This window comes from Podarcis muralis, chromosome 6 (assembly GCF_964188315.1).
Source record: "Podarcis muralis chromosome 6, rPodMur119.hap1.1, whole genome shotgun sequence".
Taxonomy (NCBI): Eukaryota; Metazoa; Chordata; class Lepidosauria; order Squamata; family Lacertidae; genus Podarcis; species Podarcis muralis.
In genome coordinates this window covers 68904386-68928895 of record NC_135660.1, presented here as the reverse complement: position 1 = coordinate 68928895, position 24510 = coordinate 68904386, and the positions used below count along the sequence as shown (strand labels likewise).

The window sequence follows — 24510 nt, the reverse complement described above, 5'->3', positions numbered from 1 at the left end:
GAATGGAGCTAAACTGAAAACAAGTTCTCAAAACGTACAGAAAGCAAACCATCCTGTGTCCTCTCTAGAAGACAGCTCTGTGAACCACACCCTTCTCCTCTTCCCAACCTGGACATCCCACCCCAGCGCCACTGGTTTCCTTGCATCTCCTTCCCAATCCCAGTCAGGCAACAGCAGGACTTTTGCACTGCATTCCCCACTTCCTCAGAATCCCAGGCCTTCATGAAGCTAAATTTGAGGGTGTCAGTATTGAGAGGCAGCCAGCTACTGTTCATTAGTCTGCTAGTTTTTGCAAGACTCATACTTTTGAGGCAGGTATCACACTTCTCTAATTGAAAGGCTGGCCCTGGGTAACACTTTTCATTGGAAAGTTTCTGCTTATGAATGGCTGTATCACTCCAATGCCATGTTAACATTCAGTAGACTGTAAATATTGTAACTGGGAGCTGGTGTATGGACTGTGGATACCAAAAGTTATTACATTCTGAAGCTAATCGAGTGTGGGCCTGACCACTAATTTGAGAGACCACTGGGAACTCCATGTAAGAGCAGGGTGTCTTGTTCAATAAATCAGCATTAAAATTTATCTATATGGTTACTCTTGATAGGTAAAAAATATGCAGGAAATCATCCTCATGTTCCTGAAAGAAGAAACGGGAATGAGCAAACTTTTATGGCAACAATGATGGAGATGTCTTTGTTTTGGTGAAGAGGGATGGACTTCCTCCTAAAACAAGATCTAAATGTTCTGATCCAGATGTAGGTTCACAAGAAAATATCCAAGAAAATACAAGCCATTGATTACTGGTATTCTTCTCCCATCAGTTGGGGAAAATACAGGTTCTCAAAGTGAATGGCCTATTGCATTATTCAGTACTACCAGTTGTAACACAATAGTTAAAGGTAACGTCAGCCTATCTAGCAAGGACTTTATGATGATCAACAAAATGATGGATGTTTATGCTATATAATAATTCACTACAAATCCAGCTATTGTCCATTATTCTGTATTTCTATCGAGTTTTATTTCTTCAAGGAGAAATGTGCTCAGCTCTGGCTTTTGCTATCCTCAACCCCATGTTTTCTTACTGATTCAATATGGAAAAATACACAACACTGCAGCTTGATATAATCAAGATCTTTATTGATCTCATGGTAACAGCAACCATTGGTGAGAGTGTTTTCCCTAAACACCTGTTTCAGTAAAAACCAGATTTGTACAGAAGTAGCCGAAGGATTGTTCAGACGACTTCTGTTTTCTTTTAAACCAGGATTACATTTAGACAAAGACAGAATATGGAGGGTGAGGAAGGACGTGTTCAGTAAATAGGAAGGAGACAGGTATAACCAATTTTTTTAAAAAAAACAAACGTGTCAGAGACATTCAGTAATTTTATTGGCAGCAGCCTCCACACTTTTCCCGAGGAGGCCACAAAAACCCAGAAAACAAGCTGCCCCACAAATGTTAATAATTCTTCTCCTGTCTTAAGGTGAAGAAAGGCACACTGGATTACCATCCTGCAGAGATGCAGATTGACATGAGAGAGGGAGATTGCAAGAGGAGGAAGGGAAGTCCTGTTGTGTTCTTGATGTAAACACAGACCAAGATGCTGATGAAATCTTTCACATCTTATTTGACTCGCACACATATTTTTATACCTGGTTCCTGCTGCATTTGCATTTTGGGATCAAGATAAATTATCCTTGGATGTTGTAAAGCTGGTTTTGTGAAATGTATGCTCTGCTAAACCAGATATTCCCTATGATCAGCCCTAAGTAAAATTTCTCCCTGCATTAAAAGCATCAACACAGTTCATTACTTCTCTAAAAATTCATATATATATCTATATATATATATATATTTATATATTTGTGTGTGTGTATGAGCATCCACCCACATACATATACATATTTATTTTTTGCACTCACCCTTTCTCCACACAATAGATTTATAATTTTCCACAGTTACCCAATTTTGCTGATGACTATATCAAAAGCCAATCTTTCAACCTCTCAAGCTTTCTGTGCAGCATAACGTCAGGATGAAGGAGACAAAAAGAAAAGAAAAAGGCAAGCAGATCATTGCCACACAGAATGTGCATAAGGAGCAGCTAATTTCTGAAAATCCATTTTATGAACTGTTGCAATCAAGTTCAGTTCACAGAATGTCGCAGGGGCATAAACGAAGTTTACTTCTCAAAATGCCTATCAAGGTTTCCTATACGAACTCTTTTACCATTATGAACAATTACGGAAATGCAGAAGGGACTATTCTCCCAGCCCAAGGAGAGAAAGAAAAACTGAGTTAAAACTCATTGCTACATCAATCAGCCAAGTACATTTAGAGAGAAATAAAATTAGCACAAATGAAAAAAAAAAAGGAGTGAAACATCCCTTCATCTTTGACGCCAAAATATCCCAACTAGAAAACTACTCCAGAATGCTTTATCACAGTCCTGAGACCCAAAGTGAAATACTGAATATAATCAATGGCTAACTATACTAGTGGAAATAAAACAATCTATTGAAATTTCAAGGACAGTATCATCAATGGTTGAGAGGCACCAGAAATTGCAAAGAGAAGTATCAGAGCTACAATGGCAGCGGACAGCAGGAACCCAAGGCTGACATTAGAATGTCACTCCCCGGTGTGGAATTGGTGCTGGTTGCTTGAAGGGATCGCGGACAAGAAATGGCCTACTGATGTGAAACCTCAAACCTTCCCTGGGTCTCTTAAGGAAGCTAGCATCCCTTCCAGTGCCTTAGTTGATTTACAATGGTAAATCCCACTGGCAACTTACATCCTATGTACACAACCAAATACCATAGAATGTGACACTTAAAGTAATAGTGACTGTGATTTTTAATTGGGGTCTGGAAACATTTTTCATTGGTGGAAATACTTGTACACACTGTGCTAGTGATCTTTGGTGACAGTACGAAGAACTCCACCACTGATTTGGCCAACTTTTCCAAATGTGGTTTCTGTTCAAAGTCAATAAACGTGGTACTCCAGCATAACACAGAACAGATTCCAAGGCCACATTTAAGCATCCATTATGTTGCTGTTAGTTCAGTACGCTAAAGGTGTTACTAATACAACAGAAGTAAGTCACAGTAGAAGTTAACAGTGGTAAGTACTTGAGTATCTTCAATTCTAGTCTATGTCACAAAAACTGGTGATCTGTATGAGCTGGTGAGCTACCTATCAGGATACCTATCATGGGGGAAATTAAGCAAAAGTGTAACTACATATTCCTGATAAGACTCCTGATTCCAGACCATCACAATCACCCCCCTTTAAAATGAAATACTGACTCGGTTCCCAATCTTTCTACTCCACTCAAGACTCACCCTTGGTTGCGAGAGCCAGCTGGTGGTTCCCAAATACAAAGGTGTAAGAACGAAAGGCTTACCAAAGCGACAATTCTTGAGGGCTGTAAGGGTTCTTACAGGTATAGCAAGCCCAAATGTCCAATTTTAGCTAAGGGCCGACAAAAGTGCTCTTTGAAAACCTGGGAACTGACTTGTTATTGCAACAAGAAACTCACGATGCAAGATTTAATGTAGAAACAAGGATAGTCAGGTGTTGGAGCTTGAATATTCTTGTATAGGTAAGGAAGGGTATTGGAAGCACAAGGCATAGTAGAGGCTCAGGCCTCCTGGCACATTTTCCTTTCAGCGGCAGTTATGTCAGAAAGCTGGAAGTTTAGAAGCCAAGTTGAAGCAGAAAACTGCCTACTCCAACCACAGGTTTCAGCCAATGTATGCACTACATTTACCATATCTTTTTTTGCATGGGGTTTTGTACATGCTCTCGGTTATCTCAGAATAAAGGCACACCCAAAATGCATGTTATCTAGGTATTTCTGGCAACATGCCCCCAAAATCATATACCACTATGCCATGTCATTGGGGTTTCCTTTTCAGTGGTGGTTCCCCCTGCCCCACATCAGATGTGCCTTCATAACGCCGCAATGTTTGAAGCCACAATTTGCTTCCTTACTACACTAGGCGATAAGGGCAGCTATATTCCTTCTTCCAGGGTAGCCTCATAATTCCCAAACTTCCAATACTGTATTAGCTAGTGGCCCTAATGTACTTTAATCAAAGGCATAGTAAAAAGTATCCTACAATTTCAGCACTAAAGGGGGGGGGGATGTTTGCAAGTGGGGTAAGCAAGAGATATGGTTCATGCTACAACTCTCTTTGGCTCAAACACAACTGTGATGTCCCTTTACTGCAAGATTGCACCATTTATTATGGAATCTGTCTGGCCATCCAGGCAAAACACATTTCTGGCCTCCAGAACAGCCACAGAATACAGACATTGGCCATCCCTGACTCATCACATACTAGTGTGCATAAAGACAAGCTAATATAGACTGATCAATAAGGCTGTCAAGTGATTAAATAAATCTTAGCTGATGGTTAAGTTTTAGTCAGGTAACTAATTAAAACTGCATGTATTTGCACATACAATAGCTTAAAAAAACACACCACCATGCCAAATAAAGGGTAACATTGCCTTAAAAGATATATTACCCATTTTCTCTCACAAATGGGGGAGGGCCTCTAAAATGGGTGTTTTCACTGCGATTTGTATAAGTACTTGTATTAAAGTTTATTTTTTCAATCTACTGTTCCTTTTTTCTGCTGAACAAAATGTTTGATAGACTAAATATTGCAGCCCTGTTAATCTAAAGATTGATAGACTAAATATTGCAGCCCTGGTAATCTAAAATGACTGGTATAGATCAGAGTTGTCACAACAGCACTTGGGAGTCTCAGCCAGCCAAAAATGCTTTTAAAAAGCAAGATAAAATGAAATCCAAACACCCACCGTATAGCTTTGGTGGTGACATTGTGAGGAAGACACAATATAAGAAATTGCAGTTTTGAGTTTGTGGGGGTAAAAATACGAACTTGCTGTCAGGTTCTTTTTTGTTAACTTTTTACTCACTCAGCCATCAAGTAGAAATCTTTCAAGTAACATCATTACAGCATAAAAGCCAGCAGCAAACATAATTTTAAGTGACGACTGCCAAGGGTTAAACACCATTCCTCAGTGCAGTTGCAGAAAACTGCACTGTTGTTGCTGTTTTTAAAAAAGTGCAACTTTCCATCTTAGTATCTTGGAATCAGGATTAATAGTAATGGGAAAGGGCATGTTCGGAGTGCCTGTGTGTTCTGCCGTCTTAAAATGGCAAGCCACTGAATATGTATTTGTGATTGTTCAGTCAACACAACTTATAACCTGATGGGGAATCGGTTTGATCTCTTGCATAAACCGGAGCACCACTTGGAAGCACAGGATGCAGCAAGAAGACTGTACAGAGAACTGCAATTGCACGGGCATTTAAAGGACTCTCCCCCCCTCCTTCAAACTAGACAGCCAGAACTATAAAGGCTGCTGTGTAGGCTTAGTGTTCAGTTGGCTCGGCTCAGCACTGCTGTATGCTAGAGAAGTGATGGGCGCAGCTGGCAGCCCAGGGCCCTTTCATATAGCTCCCCCAATCCTTATGCTGTGTTATCTCAGCCCTTTTCTTCAGCATGGAGCAGAGTCACAGGCAAAGGGCTTTGTGCCATCTCCCCAGAAAGAGTTCTCTCCTTGGGCAGCTTGGCTACTCACTCCCCTGGGCAGGCCAAGCCACAGGCAAAAACGGACTGGGCAACTGAAATGCACAAGGGGGATAAACCTCTGGTATAGCATCTGCAGAGGAAAGGCACCAAGGAGCCCTTAGCCCATTCAACTCTCAGAGCAACTGTTGCTGGCCCTTCAACCTTTGTTCCATCAAAATGATGCTCTCTTAAAAACTAAGTTGTTCGCCATAGGGAAATAATCCAGGAGATGCTAGCAGCCTTTCTTCTTTCATGGCCACGACTGAACCACCTGGCTGGGTATTAAAATAAATGTAAGATTTATTGGTTTCTTCATGGCACTCATGCCAGGGGTTGGTTTTTGGGGGGGAGTGCCTTACAAATGTCTACCAATTTATCCTCACAACAACCCTGTGAAGTAGGAGTCTATTGTCCCCATCTTAGCAAGTGGGGAATTGAGGCACAAAGAGACTTGCCTGGAGAAATGCTGGAAACTTGCTGCAGAACAAGAAAGAGAAATATGATCACCTACACTGGACTATTCAAATAGTCTTTCTTTCTTTCCTTATCTTTGTCCAAAAGATTACGGAGGCAACAGCAGCAGCAGCAACAACTAAACTGATTGTGACACATAGAAAGTCCTGATGCATTTCATGCTAAGGGATATACTTTCTGTTATGAGGTGGAAGGAATGATACTACCAAATGTCTTTCATAGTATGTAACCCCTTGGAGATTTGGGAGAGTGTGCAAGTTTGAAGCCATTCCTTTAGTCCAAGAGAGTTTCTGAAAAATAATATTAGAAAAGTGGCTGTCAGCAACACCTGAAGTACAGCCCTTCTCCTCCATCTCACCAATTAACAGCACATTCCTAACAATGTCAACCCTGAAGTTAAGTCCTACTGAATTCAACAGGGCTCACTCCCAGGTAAACGGGGTTACGACTGCAGCCTAAATTGGCTTAGGTCATAGACAAATCCGAGTTCCACTACTGTCAGCACTGCAGAGCAAACGGTCTCTGTTCTGCCTCATCAACAGAAAAGCCGACGAGGTTCCAGAAACAACTGCTGGCAATTATGCAAGAGGAAGGATGGAAATTCAACTGTGCCCTGACTCTGGGCTGGACTTATAGTGCACTTCAGAACTACCCTGACCAAAAACAAAGTTTTGCAACGCGGCTAAAGAGCATCCCCTCTGCTTATCACAGCTTAATTCACTTTTGCACCACCACCACTTTTAAGGGGCAGTGTTGCCTCCTCCAGAAACATTGCAAGCAGAGCCTATTCCTGAGAGATCAACAGTTAGAAAGCAATTTTGCTCCTATATTCACATTTTAGTGCAGGCAAGAAGAAAAAAGTTACTAGACCCTCCCTTTTAAATCACAAGAAGAGAAAAGATCTTTGCCAATTTATAGAAGAGATGTTAGGGGCAGAATTCTATTCCAAGGGATGAGTTCATGTGTTGGAAGTTTTCTCTGTCACCAATGCCCATTCATTTGTGTTCAGCTTAACTCCCAGGACCAATTCAGAAGTCACAAGTATAGCGTGAGGCTGCTACTTTCCCTGAGGCTGGGGTACCGTGCTACAACTACCAAGCTGCAACCGAATGAAATCCTTTGGGGGAAATTGCCACACCACACTGTGACATCCACTGTGGACCGTACGATCCAGTCATCCCATTTGCAAACACTACCAGAGCAGGATGAGATCCTGCCCCAGGAAAAAGAGGCCGCCATGGCATACTGATACCCAGTGCTTTTTTTCTTTAAAACAATGTTGAGGGGTACTCTCATTTTCCTACTCATATTGAAATACTGCCCCTCAATGAGGCCAAACTTAGATTCACAAAATGTTTAGGGATATGCGTTCCCCTGCGTCGTCCCCCCCCCCGCCCAGAAAAAAACACTGCTGATACCATATGAACCGCTGCAATCATCAACCGCTTGGTGCCTGGGAGACGGCTGACATCTAAGCAAAGGAACCTTAGCAGCTGTCTTCCTGAACATGCTTTTTGTGTGTTCCAAGCCTGACTTACTTCCAAATAAACATGCACAGGAATGTGATGTAAATCAACCTACCCACTGTGCATATTAATAAAAATTGTTTGCAGGGAGGGAAACTTAACATACCTGGCATATGATGCACGCCATGTGTCATAAGCAGCATCATATTAAAACATTACTTCCTGTTATGTCTCTTCGGCTGCCTGCATGTAGGTTCTGCTAGGTACTCACGCTAAAAATAGTCAGATTAAAAAAGGTTTGTTTTACTCGAGAAAATGGGTTTTAATGGATCGATCTAGCCAATTAAACGTGACAAAATATTGCAGCCTTAGGGAGATGCATTTTTACACAGTTCAAGTTATCAGCTAGCACCGCAACCAAGGCATGAACTCATCCACTCTCACAAGGTAGCCTGACTTAACTCCCATGGTGAGTGGGCTCTCTCCCTTTCAAGCCCAGGCAAGCAGTTCACCCATAAGAATCAAATTAAGTGAGGCCATCAGCAACTAAAGGGTACCTTGCTCACCCAGCTGATTTAGTAATGTGTGAATTCAGGAAATGTGCAAGAAGATGGGTGAACAGGATGACAGCTGGGTGGTCTTGCTCCAATAGGCTCACTAACTTTTTGATTGCCCGCCACCCCAAGTCACACATCATGAAATCAGAATGGCATATTTCAACAGCCCAGTAGGTAAATCTTAGAGTGTCCCAAGCTTCTGCAAGAGCACTAGACTCTTGCGAAGCCTATTCTAGTCAAGCACAGCCAGGGTGTTTCAATGAATCCTTTTGGCACAATAGTAGACTTGGAAAGAATCCGGCAGATGTTAACAGCAGCAAAAATGGGAAGAGTAGACTTGAAGACAAACAGTCCAGAGGACCATCAAGTATGGTATTAAGTCAGAACGAAATGTGGTTCTCCTTTAACACTGATTGGTTCAAATTAGGAAGATGAAGAGAGAAGGTTTTTTTTTTTTTTTGGTTTTTTTGAAATGGGGAGTTTCTAGCAGGCACTAGGAGGAAATATGCATTATTTGAGTGGTGGCTCTTTCTAGGTTTCTCACCTGTTCTTCGGAACAGGATGGGAACTTATAATTTGGAAAGGCGTCACAGCAAAGCCCTTGTACAAGACAGAACTCCACCAAGTGCCGAGATATACTAATTAGTAAGGAGAAGCGGAAGAATCCGAGTGAGTGCACTGCACACACAAATGAAAGATACACAGAAACAGGTTACCAAATGGGATTAAATTGACAGCAGTTAAGGGAGAGGAGAACAACGGCAGTGTTGTGTCCCTTCAAGCATATATCCACCCCTTCCGTGGCCCCTTTTTGTGGTGGTGTTGTCATTTGCAATAATTATCAAAATGCTGATGGAAGCCAAGTTCTCGCGTGTGCATGATTTGATAAGTTGTCTCTAAAGTGCGAGAAGCCAAGGGACACGCCTTAGCTCTATAAATTTATCATGGGTTTCCATTCAGTCACAAACCAGGGATATGGAAGGGTTAAAAACAAAAGGGGGGGAGCAAAGGAGGAGGGGTGAAGCATTGCATGGCTAATGGGAATCAAGGGGAGTGGGGTAAATAGTCCTCTTATCCTTTGGCACTTCAAAAGCTGAAGTGAAGATTCCAGTGGAAAACAGCTTCTTCTTCTTCCATCCTTCAGTTGTTGATCCTGTTGGCCAAATCAGATGTGCACAGGTGATCAGGAGTTGCTGTCTCCCCATGGTTGCCCCTCATGGAAGATCAGATGTCCATCTCAAACTGAGCATCATCACCTGGTTGAAGGACAAGAGGACACAAGTCAGTATGGGGTGGGTTGAGGAAGCATCACACATGTACAAGTGTCCTCCTAAGAGGCACAGCGAGTTTCTCTGTCAGCCCTCGTTGACATTTAAGGCAGACCTTATTAATACATATAGGAGACAGGGGTGTGCACTGTTCAGATTGTAGTTTTGGGGTGCACATGCGTGCACGAGTGCATTAAAAAATAAAACAAAATTCCTTCTAAGTAGAAAAACAGCACAGCAGAAAGGATTGGTCTGGAATCATTTCCAGATAGAGTATGCAGCTGCTGGTGTTTATATATGCATGTATAAAATTCATAATGTGGAGCAAAACTCCACATTTTGTCACTTTTATTTACACTTACACACACACACACACACAGAGAGAGAGAGAGAGAGAGAGAGAGAATCAAAAAATACAAAAAAAAAACCCCAACAATCCATACAAGTCTGTATATACTTTTTGTATACTGAAGTGGTACAATTTATTCTACATCCTCAAGATTGTGCTACTTCATTCTAATGAAGCGATGAGGAAAATGTGGCCCTGTGGACGTTTCTGGACCACAACTAACCACTGGCCATGCTGGCAGAGGCTGATGGGAGTTGTAGTCCATCAACGTATGGTAGGCCTAAAGTTGCCTCAACTTTACAAGGCTTTTCTCCCAGGGATGTGGAATACTATTTGTTTTAGTTCATTCATTGCAAAAAAGAAAAAAGCGTATCACTTACATTCTTTTATCTCCCCCCCCCCCCAACCTTTGCTTGAAATAACATGGTTTTTCTCTTTTGTGATTGGTGGTCAAACCCTCATTTTTTCCTTTTCCTTTTTTACCTTGGCTCCGATTTCCATCCCATGAACCCTAGCCACCATAGCCAATGATCATGGATGATGGAAGCTGTAGTCCAACAACTTCAGGAGGGCTGCAGTTTGACAATTCCTTTTCCAGGCGCCAAGTGAAGACCTTTCTATTTCCCAAGACTAGTCAGCCAAGTTGCTTTTTATTCTTTGTTTCTGCTGTCCTATTTTTAGATTTCTGCTGTTTACCAATTTGTTTGATCTGATTTTGTGTTAATTATTATTATCATCACTGAAGCAGGAGACATAACTTTAAGTATATACTGTACTTTTCCGCGTATAAGACAATTTTTTTCCCATGTAAAAATCACGCTTAAAATGGGGGTTGTCTTATACATGGGTAGTGCACAGGGTGGGCGTTTGATTGGTTGCTGCCGTGGCTGTCAGCAACTATTATGCGTGTTACTGGTTGCTATGTCAATGGGTGCTGTTGATTGACTGATGCTGCGGCAAGTGTGCAGACGATCGGTAGCTTCTGCCGGCGAGGGGACAGACAAGAGGCGGATGTAGCGATGTATGTGGGTGAGCGATATTCGTCAACCCCCCCAACTCTGTGTCATCTCCCCCCATTTTCTGAAACTGGGTCCCCCAAAATAGGGGGCGCCTTATACACGGGAACATATGGTATACGATACATACGTATAGCATGCTCTATATTTATGTTTCTGGAGTGAACTTGATCACTATCTTCCTGATGATTGCATGCCTGTACATCACAAAATCCACACATTTATTACCCTATTTAAATACAAATACCAATAACTCATGTTTGGGACCAGTCAAATCGTATATTAAAATGCATGCCAGGTACCACTGGCCTCATTTTCCCCACTACAGGTTTGCTGTCCAACTCCCATTTAGCCTAAATATATGCTTGCAGCCAAGAGTCCTAATGGATGGCTTGAAATCTAGCTCTCCTAATGGATATTTCATGCTCCAGTTAGTCTATGTGAGCAAGTTATCTTATCAAAACCACACGGGTGTGGGGAGGTGGAGATCGTGTCAGGAGGTGGGGATTGTGTGACCTACAACCTCATGCATCTGGATTTGCCAAAATCCAAGACAATCTTCCAGTAATTCACCAATGTTAAATAGTTATGACAGAACAGGAGGCAGTTTCCTGTTTGTCAATCAACTGGTGCTTTTACAGAGTTTTTAATAGCCTAAGGGCTTATAATTCAGCATACAAGCAACCCACACAAGATCAGTGCAACAGTTCACTGAGTCTGCGCTCCATACGCAGAGGCCCCTTAAAGACAAGAAAAGCAGTATATCCCACAACTTTGAAATAAAAAGATATATGCTGCACTGAGGAAAGAAATGACATGATTTTGAAGCAAAACTTTACGAAACCCTAAAAGTCGATCATGGAAAAGTTATACAACAAAATGTGCCTTACTTCCAGCCATGCTCTTACCAATTATAGGCTTCCCGTCATGATTGTTCAGATTGTTTACTTCCACTTTGGAATCCTCAGTCATTGTACCAGGGCTGGTAACTCCTGGGATATTTGGAAGGTGGCAAGGAGGAGTCTGAGCCATGGGAGAATTCCGGCGATCTAACAGAAACTTGCGGTCATAGATGATTCGGGTACCTGGGGGGCAGGGGAAGAAGATAATTAGCCTATCAGAATCATTTTCCAATAGATGAGGTTACAAACAGTACACATATAATAACTCAAGTAAGGCCCAAGTCTTTATATAAGCTCATCAGTTTGCTAATTAATTTGCTGCAAATAGTAAACTTATTTACAAGGGAATAAATCCCAATGAATAGGGCTGCCATACGTCCGGAATTGACGCCGGGGTGAGGGGATTTCCAAAAGGTAGTGCTTTGTTCTAGATCTTAGGCAATTAAATCGAAAAATTGCATTTATTGTAAATCAACTCTGGGGTTCGTCTAAAGAAAGCTCAACAACTTTCGGGCTATCCTAGTTTTTACTTTTCGAAATATGGAAACCCTACCATTGAACAAACTAGGGCTTAAATCTGAGTGGACAGACTCAGAACTATACTGCAAGTAGAATCAATAGACTGCCATTTTCAGGCTGAGTGGGTATGGCTCTTTATTTTCTTTTAAAAGAAACAGCATTCACTGACTATGATGCATGGATGTCAATTTCCTAGGAGAGATGAAAACCAGTTTTCTCATCTATATATTCTAAAGATGACACATCTGACTACATGTGTAGCATGTAGATGGGGACTCCTCATGCTGCTTCCCTGCAGTCCTGTTAAGGGTGCATGTGGTTTTCACATCAGTTCATCAGGAAGGGATGCTGAGAGGCAATGTGCCTTGGAATACCAGGTGCCGAGGGCAACACAACAGGGGAAGAGACTTGCTTTAATGCCCTGCCTGTGGTTTCTTGATAGTTTCAGACATCGACCACTGAGAGAAACAGCACGCTGGACTAGACAGACGTTGGTCTCAAATCCAGCAGGGTTCATGTTTTAATCTGAGATGCCTGGCCAGCTCAGTTGGTTAGAGCATGGTGCTGATAGCGCAAAGGTCGCAGGTTCGATCCCCATATAGGACAGCTGCAAATTCCTGCATTGCAGGTGGTTGGACTAGATGATCCTCAGGGTCCCTTCCAACTCTACAATTCTATGATTATATGAATACAAGGAGAAAACAGAGAAGTTTGTCTCTCTGACCAGGTTTTGAAATTAGCAGGGCGTGAGATGCATTTTGCACCTAAAGATTCCCCATTTGTGAGCAATTTAAAAAGTCTAGCTGCCTTTTTTGCATCTGGTTGACACTCAAGGATAGACAATATACAGTGGTACCTCTAGATGCGAACGGGATCCGTTCCAGAGCCCCGTTCACATCTAGAAACAAACGTAACCTGTGTCCGCACGTGCGCAGGTCACGTTTTGGCACTTCTGCGTATGCGCGTGACGTCATTTTGAGCATCTGCGCAAGCGGCGAAACCCGTAAGTAACGCGCTCCGTTACTTCCAGGTTGCCGCAGAGCGCAACTTGAACGCGCTCATCCTGAAGCGCATTCAACCTGAGGTATGACTGTACTAAGGAGTTTAACAATAAAGAGTAGAGTGTTTTGAAAACTGAAGTATGGTACCAATATTTTCATCGTAAACACCAAATTAAACGTGCATTAACCATTTCTGCTAAAAATGTGATAAAAACAATGTGTCATGTGAATTACGTATTAATTCACATTTACCAAAAGAATAAATAGTGCTGCCGACATTCCCCCTCCCCCAAAGTGGCGACCAAACATTCTGTTTTGGCGCCCACAACCCAGGTCCCAGAAGCCATTTGGCTCCTAGCTTTTCTATCCCAGTTTCTAACACTGTCTCTGACAACATGCCACATAACAGCAAAACTCTGGTGACTGTATATTTACAGGAAATGCTCGTGGCCAACCAAACAAGCTGTTCTTCTCTGTCACCACAGAGCTCCTTTCGGAAGGCAATATTATGAACTCTGCTTCATTTCACAGTAAGAGCAGAGCTGTTATCTGAACAGCAGTACTGTATAGTTTCAACAACAGTTATCTGGTTGTTTGGTTTGAATGAAACCTAGGGGCACCAGTCTAGAATGAATTCCATCTCTGTATGCAAAAGGGAGAAAAGTGAGGCAAGGCTGAACACTTCAGAAACAGGAGGAGACTTTTAAAAACTTAACAGGGAGGCAGGGAAGCACATGGAACACACTTCTCTTCCAACCCACCCACTCCCCATATCTGGTCACATATTTACCTCTTGCACTTCTTAAATCCCATCTTCATCATTTGGCTAAATTCCTGCGATCTGACCATCCCTCCCATTAGGGTTGCTTTGTTTTTGAGCCTCCAGTTTCCTTCTGCAGTCAGTAAACAAAATGGCTTGAGTGGCTGCAGAAGTACTACAAACAACCAAACTGTGTCTTTTACTGTGGCTTGGGCCCAACACAGGTAAGCAAAGCAACTGCTTCCTCCCTTACGATGAATCATGCTCCACTAAGATTAGGAGAGTGAAACCCTTATAACAGCACCGTTTGTGCACATTCCTAGGATGCAGAGGTAATACAGAAACTGAACAACCCAGGCTTGTAAACAACCACTCGGCCAAATCAGCTGTGAAAGGTAAGCAACATTTCTAAAGGAAGAGCAAAGGAAGCTTTTGTAAACCAGACAAGAATTGCCAACCTTTCTTTCAGGCCACAAATGCTACAAAACTGACTAAAGGTAGGTATTTAAAAGGTACACAGCATCAAGGCTAGAGGGATAGCAACTTTTGCAGACCTATTTACAAGATTAAAATAACACGCGCAAAATCCTAACAGCTTTTTAAGAGGAGAAAATACTGGAAACGTGTAAGTCGTGTCAGTTTAAGAACCTAGAAAGAAGGCACTTGAGGTTTCCAGTAACCACCTGTTGCTGTCAACATTTAGCACATTCCCAGGAACCTATTCTCTCTGCTTGGTAGCCTTTTTCTGCAGCTCTCCCATTTTTTTACTCTGCAGTATTTATTCTAAAACCAGCTTACAATAAATCAGAACCCAAAACTCCCCATTTCTGCAAGAGGAGAAGCACAGCAAGGATAAAGAATTAGAAAGACAATTAAGCAAATTATACATTTTGTTCCAATTGCTGGACTTGAGCTCAGAGGTTTCTCTGCTGAAGAAGGAGTAAAGGTAAAGGGACCCCTGACCATTAGGTCCAGTCGTAGCCGACCCTGGGGTTGCGGCGCTCATCTCGCTTTATTGGCTGAGGGAGCCAGCGTACAGCTTCTGGGTCATGTGGACAGCATGACTAAGCCACTTCTGGCAAACCAGAGCAGCACACGGAAACACCGTTTACCTTCCCACCGGAGTGGTACCTATTTATCTACTTGCACTTTGACGTGCTTTCGAACTGCTAGGTTGGCAGGAGCAAGGACCAAGCAACGGGAGCTCACCCCGCCATGGGGATTCGAACTGCCAACCTTCTGATTGGCAAGTCCTAGGCTCTGTGGCTTAACCCACAGCGCCACCCGCATCCCTTGAAGAAGGAGTAGGGGCAGGCGAAAGCATGGTCAGGAGATATCTCCGCCTCCCAGTAACTTCCACGAAGATGTCTATTCTGTTGCCGAAAGGTATTCCCTTCCAAAGTTACTAGCTGAGCCAGCTCAGTCTTGCAAAACAACACTTGGATCACATTTATCTTGGAAAAGGTACCACTGAGTTCAGTGGCACTACCTTTCAAGTAGTAGCTTAACGTCCGCATAGCAGTCATCATTATATGTGAAGGCACTGCAGGTGATGGAATTTAGACGCATAACTTGTCCAAAAAGTCTACTGGAAGGAGAAGGGCCGGCTAAAAGGCAGCTCTGTGGGTTCTGTTATGTTCTCTGCTGACAGCAATACAACCAACAGATGCTGCGGTTGACACTGAGGGACGAGGGCGAGTTTCACAGTCATTTTTCTGGTCATTAACCTCATTAAAATACAGATACAAAAAGGAAAGTAAGTAAAGGCATTTGTAAACTAAGAGGTGCAAGCTGAGGGTTAGAAGCACGTATTAGAATAGCTGATCACTTGGAAATACTACTGAAAAAGAAGCTGTTAAATTCTACCCATAACTGAAGTTATACTCCATAAACTCCCCCCCCCCAACAGTGTGGTGGCTTTATGAAACTCAAACTTGATATACACAGCATGTGTAAACTGTAACTTTGAATAAGTAAAATCAAGTACAGGGGTAAAATACCCTACCCCACTATGGTCCAAGACAAGCAATAATACTGGGAGAGGTATGAGAAATTAAAGTCTAAAGTACGAGATTGGCTTCATTATTATCAAATAATGGAGGTGTTTAAACAAGATGCGGGTGGCGCTGTGGGTAAAAGCCTCAGCGCCTAGGGCTTGCCAATCGAAAGGTCGGCGGTTCGAATCCCCGCAGCGGGGTGCGCTCCCGTTGCTCGGTCCCAGCGCCTGCCAACCTAGCAGTTCGAAAGCACCCCCGGGTGCAAGTAGATAAATAGGGACCGCTTACTGGCGGGAAGGTAAATGGCGTTTCCGTGTGCTGCGCTGGCTCGCCAGATGCAGCTTTGTCACGCTGGCCACGTGACCCGGAAGTGTCTCCGGACAGCGCTGGCCCCCGGCCTCTTAAGTGAGATGGGCGCACAACCCTAGAGTCTATCAAGACTGGCCCGTATGGGCAGGGGTACCTTTACCTTTACCTTAAACAAGACAGGAAAGTTGGCTTTCAGATGGAGAGGTCAAAATTAGAAACAGAATTGTTAGAACCCAATACTAAAAATTTGTCAAGAATGTATAACCTGCTGCTGAAGTGGAATACACAAGATGAAATGGTTAAGTCAGCCATGATTAAGTGGGCACAAGACATTGGTCATGACATTATGTTTGCTGACTGGGAACAGTTATGGACCACCGGTATAAAGTTTACGGCATGCAATGCTTTAAGAGAGAATATTATGAAAATGATTTACAGGTGGTACATGACTCCAGTCAAGCTTGCAAAAATTTATCACTTGCCCAATAACAAATGTTGGAAATGTAAGGAGACTGAAGGAACTTTCTACCACCTTTGGTGGACATGCCCGAGGATTAAGGCTTTCTGGGAAATGATTTATAATGAAATTAAGAAGGTCCTTAAATGTACCTTTCATAAGAAGCCAGAAGCTTTTCTCCTGGGCATGGTCGGCCAATTGGTGTCAAGAAAAGATAGGACGTTTTTTATGTATGCTACCACAGCAGCAAGGACTCTCTTAGCAAAGTATTGGAAGACACAAGAACTACCCATGCTGGAAGAATGGCAGACGAAAGTGATTGACTATATGGGATTGGCGGAGATGACCGGCAAAATCCGAGACCAAGGAAAAGAGACGGTGGATGAAGATTGGAAGAAATTTAAAGTTTACCTTAAGAATTGTTGTAAAATTGATGAGTGCTAAAATGTCAATGGTTAAGAAAATATAGAATTACAGCTGTAAATTGATTAAGTAAGAGAAGAAAGGAGGAAGAAAAAAAGAGAAAATGAGTAATCAGTCAATTGAAGTGAGGGGTTGCTGAAGAAATTTTGAAATAGGGATGCAGAAGGGGGAGGTATGGGGAAGTCGGGGAAGTAAGGTTTATGAAAAGGAGGTTGTGAAATTATACGTGTTTATATGTTTGTGTGTTTATGTATTGTCTATTGTATTGTTTTTTATTTATGTTGGAAAATTAATAAAAAATTTATAATAAAAAATAATAATACTGGGAGAGAGATGAACAGCTCGTTTGCAATGCTGCATTGCAATGTAAGGGTTTTCCTAGCCAAATCTGCCAGCTCACTTATTCCACCATCCCAAACAGAGATCCCAAAAAAGCAGCATAATGCAATTTTGCCCCCGTTTTCATTGTTTCATTTCAAATGTCTCACCCATGGGCGGGCTACTTGGCAACAAAAATACTTTGTATCCTGTACCAAAAGAAAAACCCCTCTTCGTGTTTGAACAACAGAACAAACACAAGACTACAAGCTCAGGGGAACTGAGGTCAACAAGAACCATTCTGATACTGTAGCCTACCTCTCACCCCCAAACATGCACACAAAGTTTATTTTTATGTGCTAGCTTATCAGTTTATCTCTGCGCCTGAGCAGTCTCGGAACTCCGGGCCCTTGATCTCGACCGCCCCGAGCAAGGCAGCAGTCTGAAACTAAGAAGTATTTGCACACGTATCTTGTGTTTTGCAGCTTTAATCCAGAGGGAATGAGCCTGAAGACTACTTTCTCCCTTGAACTTGAAAACAGGGTGGTGAGGCCTATTATCACTGAGCAAGGATTGCCTGTAGTGATTATAAATTAAAGGTCTTCTTAGCAGCTACATATGGGGGGGGGGGGGGAGAGAGAAAAAAAACTACTGGCACAAGGAACAGTCATTGCCTCTCCAAAGCACAAAGCTAGAAATGCTATTGGAAAACCCTAATGGTTTATATTGATTTTTTATTACGATTGTGATTATCTAGTGGCAATATTATTCAGTTCTTGGAAAATAAGCAGGCGGCTTGCCTGAATTGGGGGGGGGGGGGGGGACGGGACACATACACTGTGGTTTCGAAGTTTTCAGCCCACAAGGCTCCTAAGAGGCCGGCTGAGAGGTTGCTTTTCAAGGCAGGATTCAGCAGAAGTGTTAATACTTGAACATTCATGTCTCTTTGCTCCTGGAACCCATCTAATCCTCACCCCCCCCCCCACCCCGTTGTTGACCTGGGCAACGTTCCAGTGTCCATGGCAGGTAGCAAGGCACACTCAGTGCTTTCAAACGAAACAAAACAAAATCAGAATGAGCGTGGAATTTGTCTTCTAACAAAACAGAAGAAACTCTGTATAAGCTGGGGAACCAATCCAAATGTTGCTAAATTTCTGTGTTTTTTGCCCCTCCTCAGTTCCTCATGACTGCTGGCACTCCTAAGAAGCAAGCTGATACTTCGTCCGTCTAAGTTCCTTCTCCTTTACACATCTACAGCTACACTCAGGAGTAATATTCAGTTTCTGATGCTTGCTATTTTGCTCCAATTCCTGGAACAGTAGAAGTAGCCTAGCAAAACAAGGCCCCTGGGTTCCAAGAATGAAAATATGGATGTTTGGAGATCGTAGAATCATAGTATCATGCACCTAACGTTGTTTTCAAAACCAAATTGCAGTCAGGCCAGCTTGATCTGCAGGCGCTGTCCTTTTTCATGATTATTTCAGTGTAGGAATGACCTAGGCAGATTCAGTAAGATGGGGGTAGGTCGACCAGTTTAGCATGGCTTGCCTTAAAAAAAAAAGGGAAGGAAAGAACCCCCTTGTCCAGTAAAGAATTTTAAAATGATAAAGCAAGATATTGTATTTGTATGGATTTCTTACGTCTTTATAGACAAGTGACCCCAAGTATACACTTTTATTCAAGAATGCAAGTTATCTTGCTGGAACAGAGCAAGGAAAACCTAGCTCAATTTTTCTTACAGAAATCCTCCAAACCAACAGGCACTAGAATCTAGTGCAGCCTTACCCAACTCGGTATGCTCCAGATGTTTTGAACTACAACTCCCATCAACCCCAGCCAGCATGGCCAATGGCCAGGTATGATGGGAGTTGTGGTTCATCAACATCTGGAGGGACAGAAGGTCCCCAAACCTGTTTTAGAGAACAGTAATGTTATATATTGTCAGGGGTTCAGGAGCAGGAATTAGGAAAGGGAGGAATTAGAGACCGAGGGAGAGGAATCCGAGGGAGAGGTCAGCGATGATAGCCATCCGAGGTCTCTAAGTCTCTCCAGCGAATCAGAGGATTCACAGAAAGGGGCTCCCGTGGTCAGAGCTAGGGGGTTGCCAGAGGGAACACCCCAGGAAGGAGGGGCCAGAGGGGACTCAGAGAGCAGCAGCTGGAAATCGGGACCAGCTTCCCCACCGGAGAGCAGTAAGGGGGAGGAGTCCCAAACATCGGCAGCAGGCAGCTTTCCGTCAGCGGAAGGACATGAGTCAGGGTTAGCCACGCCTGCATCAGAGAGCGAGGAAACGGTCAAAAGGAAGGTCAGGGGCAGCGCGCGCGCGCCAAGTTCAAATGTACAAGAGGGGGGCGCAATGAGCAGCCCGGAGAGGGAGCCGGGTCCCAAAGCCCGCCGAAGAGAGGGGGAGGAGTCCGAAGGGTCCGCTTCCGAGGCGTCCAGGATGGAAGGCACCCAGGGGGGTAGTAGGACCCAGAGGCGGAAGGAGAAACGTAGAAGGTGGAGTAAGGCTAGAGTCTTAAACTGGTGTACAGGGGGCGGAGACTCAGACGAGGCTTCGCTGGTCTAGGGTCTAGACGTAGAGACGCACGCTAGGGTTTGAAAATGGGAACTAAACTTCAATAAAGACTTTGTACAGTTCTGCTGGCTAGCGTTGGTCTTCTGTGAGCTGGGACCTGGAGGCAGTCTCTGACATATATGATCTCCCTTCATCTGCATGAGCTCTACGTGTGCACAAATAAAATCTTATCATTATAACTGAATTAATCACTGGAGGACATTTTATTCCAAGTGTAGAATATTAAAGGCTATTTTAGGGAAGTGTATGAACGTGTCACTGATTTTAATTAGTTAAATCCCCAATCACAGAAAGTTTGGATCAAAACAGAATAAAAAATTTGCAACCTGACAGGGATCTATGCCAGGGATGGGAAACCTCAGGTCAGGAGTGCAGATGCAGCCCCCTACGCCTCTCTACTTAGCTTCTGGGGCTCTCCTCATAGCAACCCCCACTTGGCACCCTCATTTTTGCCTTGCAGGAATGTGCCCTTGAGTTCTGATAATGCTTCTTGCTTGCCTGTAGCAAGGATTTGTGGGAGGAGGGTGAGTGCATGTTGAAACTAGTAGAGTGGTAAAATTTACATGATTTGCTCCACCCACTTTCAACTCTGGCCTTGCCACCCAGAGGCACGTGGCTTCTAGAAGGCTGCTGTGAAGGGGGTTGAAATGAGGTTCCCACCACTGTTCTATGCACAACACCCCTTCCTATTACTTTCATTCAGCAGACACACAGGACAGCGAATTACCATGTGTCAAAGAAACAGATGAGTACTGCCCCAAATCACGAGTAATTTGGAATGATTAGATTAAAAGAGGAAAAGCAGAATACACAGGAAGCAATGAGTTCATGAGGGAAATCTACTGTTGAAAAAAGGAAAGCTGCAACTCCTTAAGAAGGCCTTTTGAAGGCTCACAGGTAGCCCCGTTCCAAAGAGGCACAATTTTAGCTGCATGCAAAGGTAAAGTTAAGGAGCTTTTTTAACCCTACAAGCCTGCCAGGACTCACCAAAGTGGGTAGCAGGAAAGGCTGCAATTCTGTGTTATAAAAGTTGGGTGCCTCCCCCTTTCTCTGCCAATTGGTGGCAAAAGCCCATGGGGTTCCGGGCACTCTCCCAGGGTCTGTGTTCCTTTGGAGAATTGAGACATGATGGACTGTTGTAGCTTTAAGAAATATGGTTTATTCACCTTCAGTCTGCATGGAGGGAGTACAGATCTCACAGCACAGTCATTTCAAGAGGGGCTTGTACGCCAGAGAAGTGCAGTCCTGGAGTGCAAAACATCTCTCCCTGTCAGCTTTGCAGCCAGCCTGCCCAAAGATGGATTCCAGTCTCTCTTCCTCCTTCCCAGAACCCCTTTCTACCAAGACTCCCTTTTCCTGACACCCCAAACACACAGTTACCCTGGCAACCTTCCAAACCCCTGTCTCTGTTGACACCTCAGGGCAAGGGGGAGAAGGACAGTAGTCTTGCATTGCTAATGGCCTTCAATGGTTTCTTAATGGCCCTAGATTGGCCAGGTAGTTTTGCATAGACTAGCCCAGGAATTCTTCTGCAGTTTGCGTTTCTCCCTTCACATCCCGAATCATCAAAATCCTACCACTTATCAATTTCTAGGGTTTAGGGGGCCCACAATCTATAATGCCTATGTATGCACAAATCAAAGTAGCATGTGCGCGTGACATGAATAGCAGCCAAAGGCAGGCATGAAGTTGATAAATTGGGAAGAGAACAATGGTATGGAATTGGCACAGTGTCACCATTTAGTTTATGAAGAACATTTTGACACCTTAAACTGTAAGGCTTAAGGACTTGAAAGATTTATTGTGTCACCTGCTTTTGAGGTCCAGATCCAACTTCGTTAGTTGCAATGATTCTAATGCCATGAAAGCCACATGCCACCATAATTTGCAATTCAGCATTTCAAGCATATATAATGAAAATAAAGGTGGACAAAGCTGCTAATGCCTGCCTTTTAAGTGGCTGGAAACTAAACTAAGCTTCAGGCCAAGTCCTAATGTCTAGGCTACAGAGAAGCAGCAGGTTCCAAACCCTATTGTCTTTCAGAAAGAAACAGCTCAGAATGCAGGACCTACTTCCACATTTTTCAGCAATGAGCTTTGGGCTGTGAACCAGGAAAAGTGCAATGCCTACCCAACTAGGGGTGGGGGGAGGGGAGTGAGAAAAACCCTGCTCTGTTCTGTACATAATCTCAAACCAGCTCTCAACCAGTAAAATGAGGAATCTTGCTTGCCTTGCCTTCATACCTTCTTTCTGCCAGTACAGTATTCAATGCATGTAAAACGCCACAGAATACAACATTAATCATTCAGGGTGGAGCAAAGGTGTTTATTTTACTATAGGGCCACACAGGAGTGGCAGAGACCCTTTATGCCTTTTAAAACATACAAGATCGCAGAGGCTCTGGCGCCCGAGCCTTTTAAATTTTAAAACAAAGTCATTCAGGAAAGCAGCAGCAGGCTGAATTCCCAGGGACAGGCCTGAACAGCGGAGGCTTGTGCAAAACGTGGCTGGCACAATCCGTATCCCCAGTAGCTCTGCAAAAGGGTTATCCTTTCTTTTGGTCGGGATCCCTCGATCTCCCCCTGTCTTGGGAGGTTGGCCGACCCCTCGGCGGAGCCGGCGCTCCGTCTCCCTGCAGGGGCTGCAGCTGTCGGAGAATTCCCCCGCCCGCCTCGGCGCTCCTCCCCTGCTATTGTGCAACCGTCACGGGCTTTTTCCTCGAGGCTCCTGGGCCTTGTTTACAAATAACTCGCCGCCAGCAGCCCCGCGCACCGGGAGCGCGGCCTAGCTAAACCCGGGTCGGCCCAGGAAAGCGGCAAGGCAAACTAACGACGGGAAGAGGAGCGGGGAGAGAAGGAGACAGGGAGAGAGGGAAGAGCCTCCCCGTTAGCTCTGGGGGCAAACTCCCCCTTCCCCACCATGCTTTGTACACCAAAGCAGCTTCCCCTTTCGGGCAACGAGGGGGAAAGAGAACCACCTCGCCGCCATGAGTCGGGGCGCGCGCCAACACGCGTCTTTCTATCTTGCGCGCAGACCCGGGCAGAGCAAGGCCCACCGAAGGGGGCTTCCAGCATATGGCCTGGAGACTCAGCGACTTAGCTTCCCAACTTCCTCCTCAACCTTATTAAGGGTGGGGGGGGGGGGAGAGAGAGAAAATTACACGCCCACCCCGCGGCTACATTTATGATTGACGGCCTCGCCTCTAGAGGCCTCGTCCCCCTTTTTAAAGCCTGGCTGGGCGTGCTCGCTGGCGCGCGCGCCCCTGCAACGTCTCCTTTTCTTCCTCCCTCCACCCCGACCTATAGGGCGCCCGCGCCCCCTTTTGCAATGCCCGCGAGCAAATGCACAACCGACAGCTCTCGGCAAGGCCCGCGTGCATCAAGATGATGAGGCTGATTATTACTGCTCTGATGTTACCTCCGGGCGTGGTGGAGAACAGCGTCCCCCCGGGCGTGGTGCAATAGTCATGAGGTAGCTGCGAGGAGTCGTTGATGAGCACCGTCCGGGTGGGAATGGCGCGGCTCTGGCTGTGCTGGTGGCCGCCGCCGCCGCCGCCGGAGGAGGACATCTCCCTTGCTTCTATTGTCCCGGGCTGCGGGGAGGAAGAGACGCGAAGGGGCTGCAAAGGGAAGCGGAGGAGGAGGAAGGGGGCGGCGGTGGAGCAAATGCACACAAACACACACACACGCGGAAGGAAAGCGGGAGGAGGAGGTGGTGGGGGCGGCGGCGCTGCTGCGCTTCCTCCGCGGACGAGGCTCCCTCCGGCTGCGGGGCGCTTCTTGTCCTCCGTCCACCGCCTCCACCGCCACCTTCTCCCTCGGCCTCCGCCAGCAGCAGGAAACGAGGGGGCCGCCAGGGGAGGCGGGGACACGCGGCGGAGGAGGAGGAGGAGTGGCCGGGTGGGAGGGCCGCGCTGGCTGCTGCTGCTTCATGCAGGAGCGGCGTGTCGGGGGACGGAGCGGTTGCTTGGGCGTGCAAAAAAGCCTTAGCGGGCTTTCCTCCCGTGTAAACACAACGCCTGGCGTCGGAGCGAGAGGGCCGGGCTCCGCTCGGGCTGTTTTCTTCGCCTCCCAGGCCGCGCCGGGGGCAGGAAGGCGAAGCTGGCCTCGTGCTCTGGAGCCACGGGCAAGCCCCGCTGGAACGAGGATCTGCGATTGCTTCTGTTATATTTTCCCCTTTTATGTTTTGTGATGGCTCTGTACTCCAACCTGTTGTTGATCGTATCTTTTCTCTCCGTGAATGTGTCAAATGCTTCTGTAACTGAAAATCAATAAACCAAAAAAGGAAACCGAAGATCTCGTTTACATTTTTTGATACTGCGCACAACTGCTGGATGAATTCAGGCATAGGAGCAAACTCCTAGGAGCTGAGGGCCCTTCAGACCCCCCCCCAAATATTTGAGGGGGTCGAGTCGCCCCCCAAAAGTTGCTGGGCATTGCCATTCAAATGGTGTGCATATGCCACATCTTCTGAGTGATTATGTAGGGTGGCGC

At 44.9% G+C, this 24510-nt stretch overlaps 1 protein-coding gene across 1 annotated transcript; it reads right to left on the bottom strand.

The window, feature by feature from the left end:
- Positions 1 to 1123: 1123 nt before the first annotated feature.
- EIF4EBP2 (eukaryotic translation initiation factor 4E binding protein 2) lies at positions 1124 to 23864 on the bottom strand. Its single transcript, XM_028729569.2, has 3 exons — positions 23435 to 23864; positions 11661 to 11837; positions 1124 to 9375 (listed from the first exon to the last, which is right to left on the bottom strand). The coding sequence occupies exons 1-3, from the start codon at positions 23583 to 23585 to the stop codon at positions 9344 to 9346; spliced, it is 360 nt and encodes a 119-aa protein (XP_028585402.2). The 5' UTR covers positions 23586 to 23864; the 3' UTR covers positions 1124 to 9343.
- Between the last annotated feature and the right edge of the window lie 646 nt (positions 23865 to 24510).

Excerpts from the sequence above, each read along its gene's own strand:
- EIF4EBP2 (XM_028729569.2), bottom strand. The coding sequence starts at position 23,585 with ATGTCCTCCTCCGGCGGCGGCGGCGGCGGCCACCAGCACAGCCAGAGC. Across the intron at positions 11,838-23,434 it reads GTTCTCCACCACGCCCGGAG|GTACCCGAATCATCTATGAC; the intron begins GTAACATCAGAG and ends CCTGCCCCCCAG. Across the intron at positions 9,376-11,660 it reads TGACGGGAAGCCTATAATTG|GTGATGATGCTCAGTTTGAG; the intron begins GTAAGAGCATGG and ends TCCTTCAACCAG.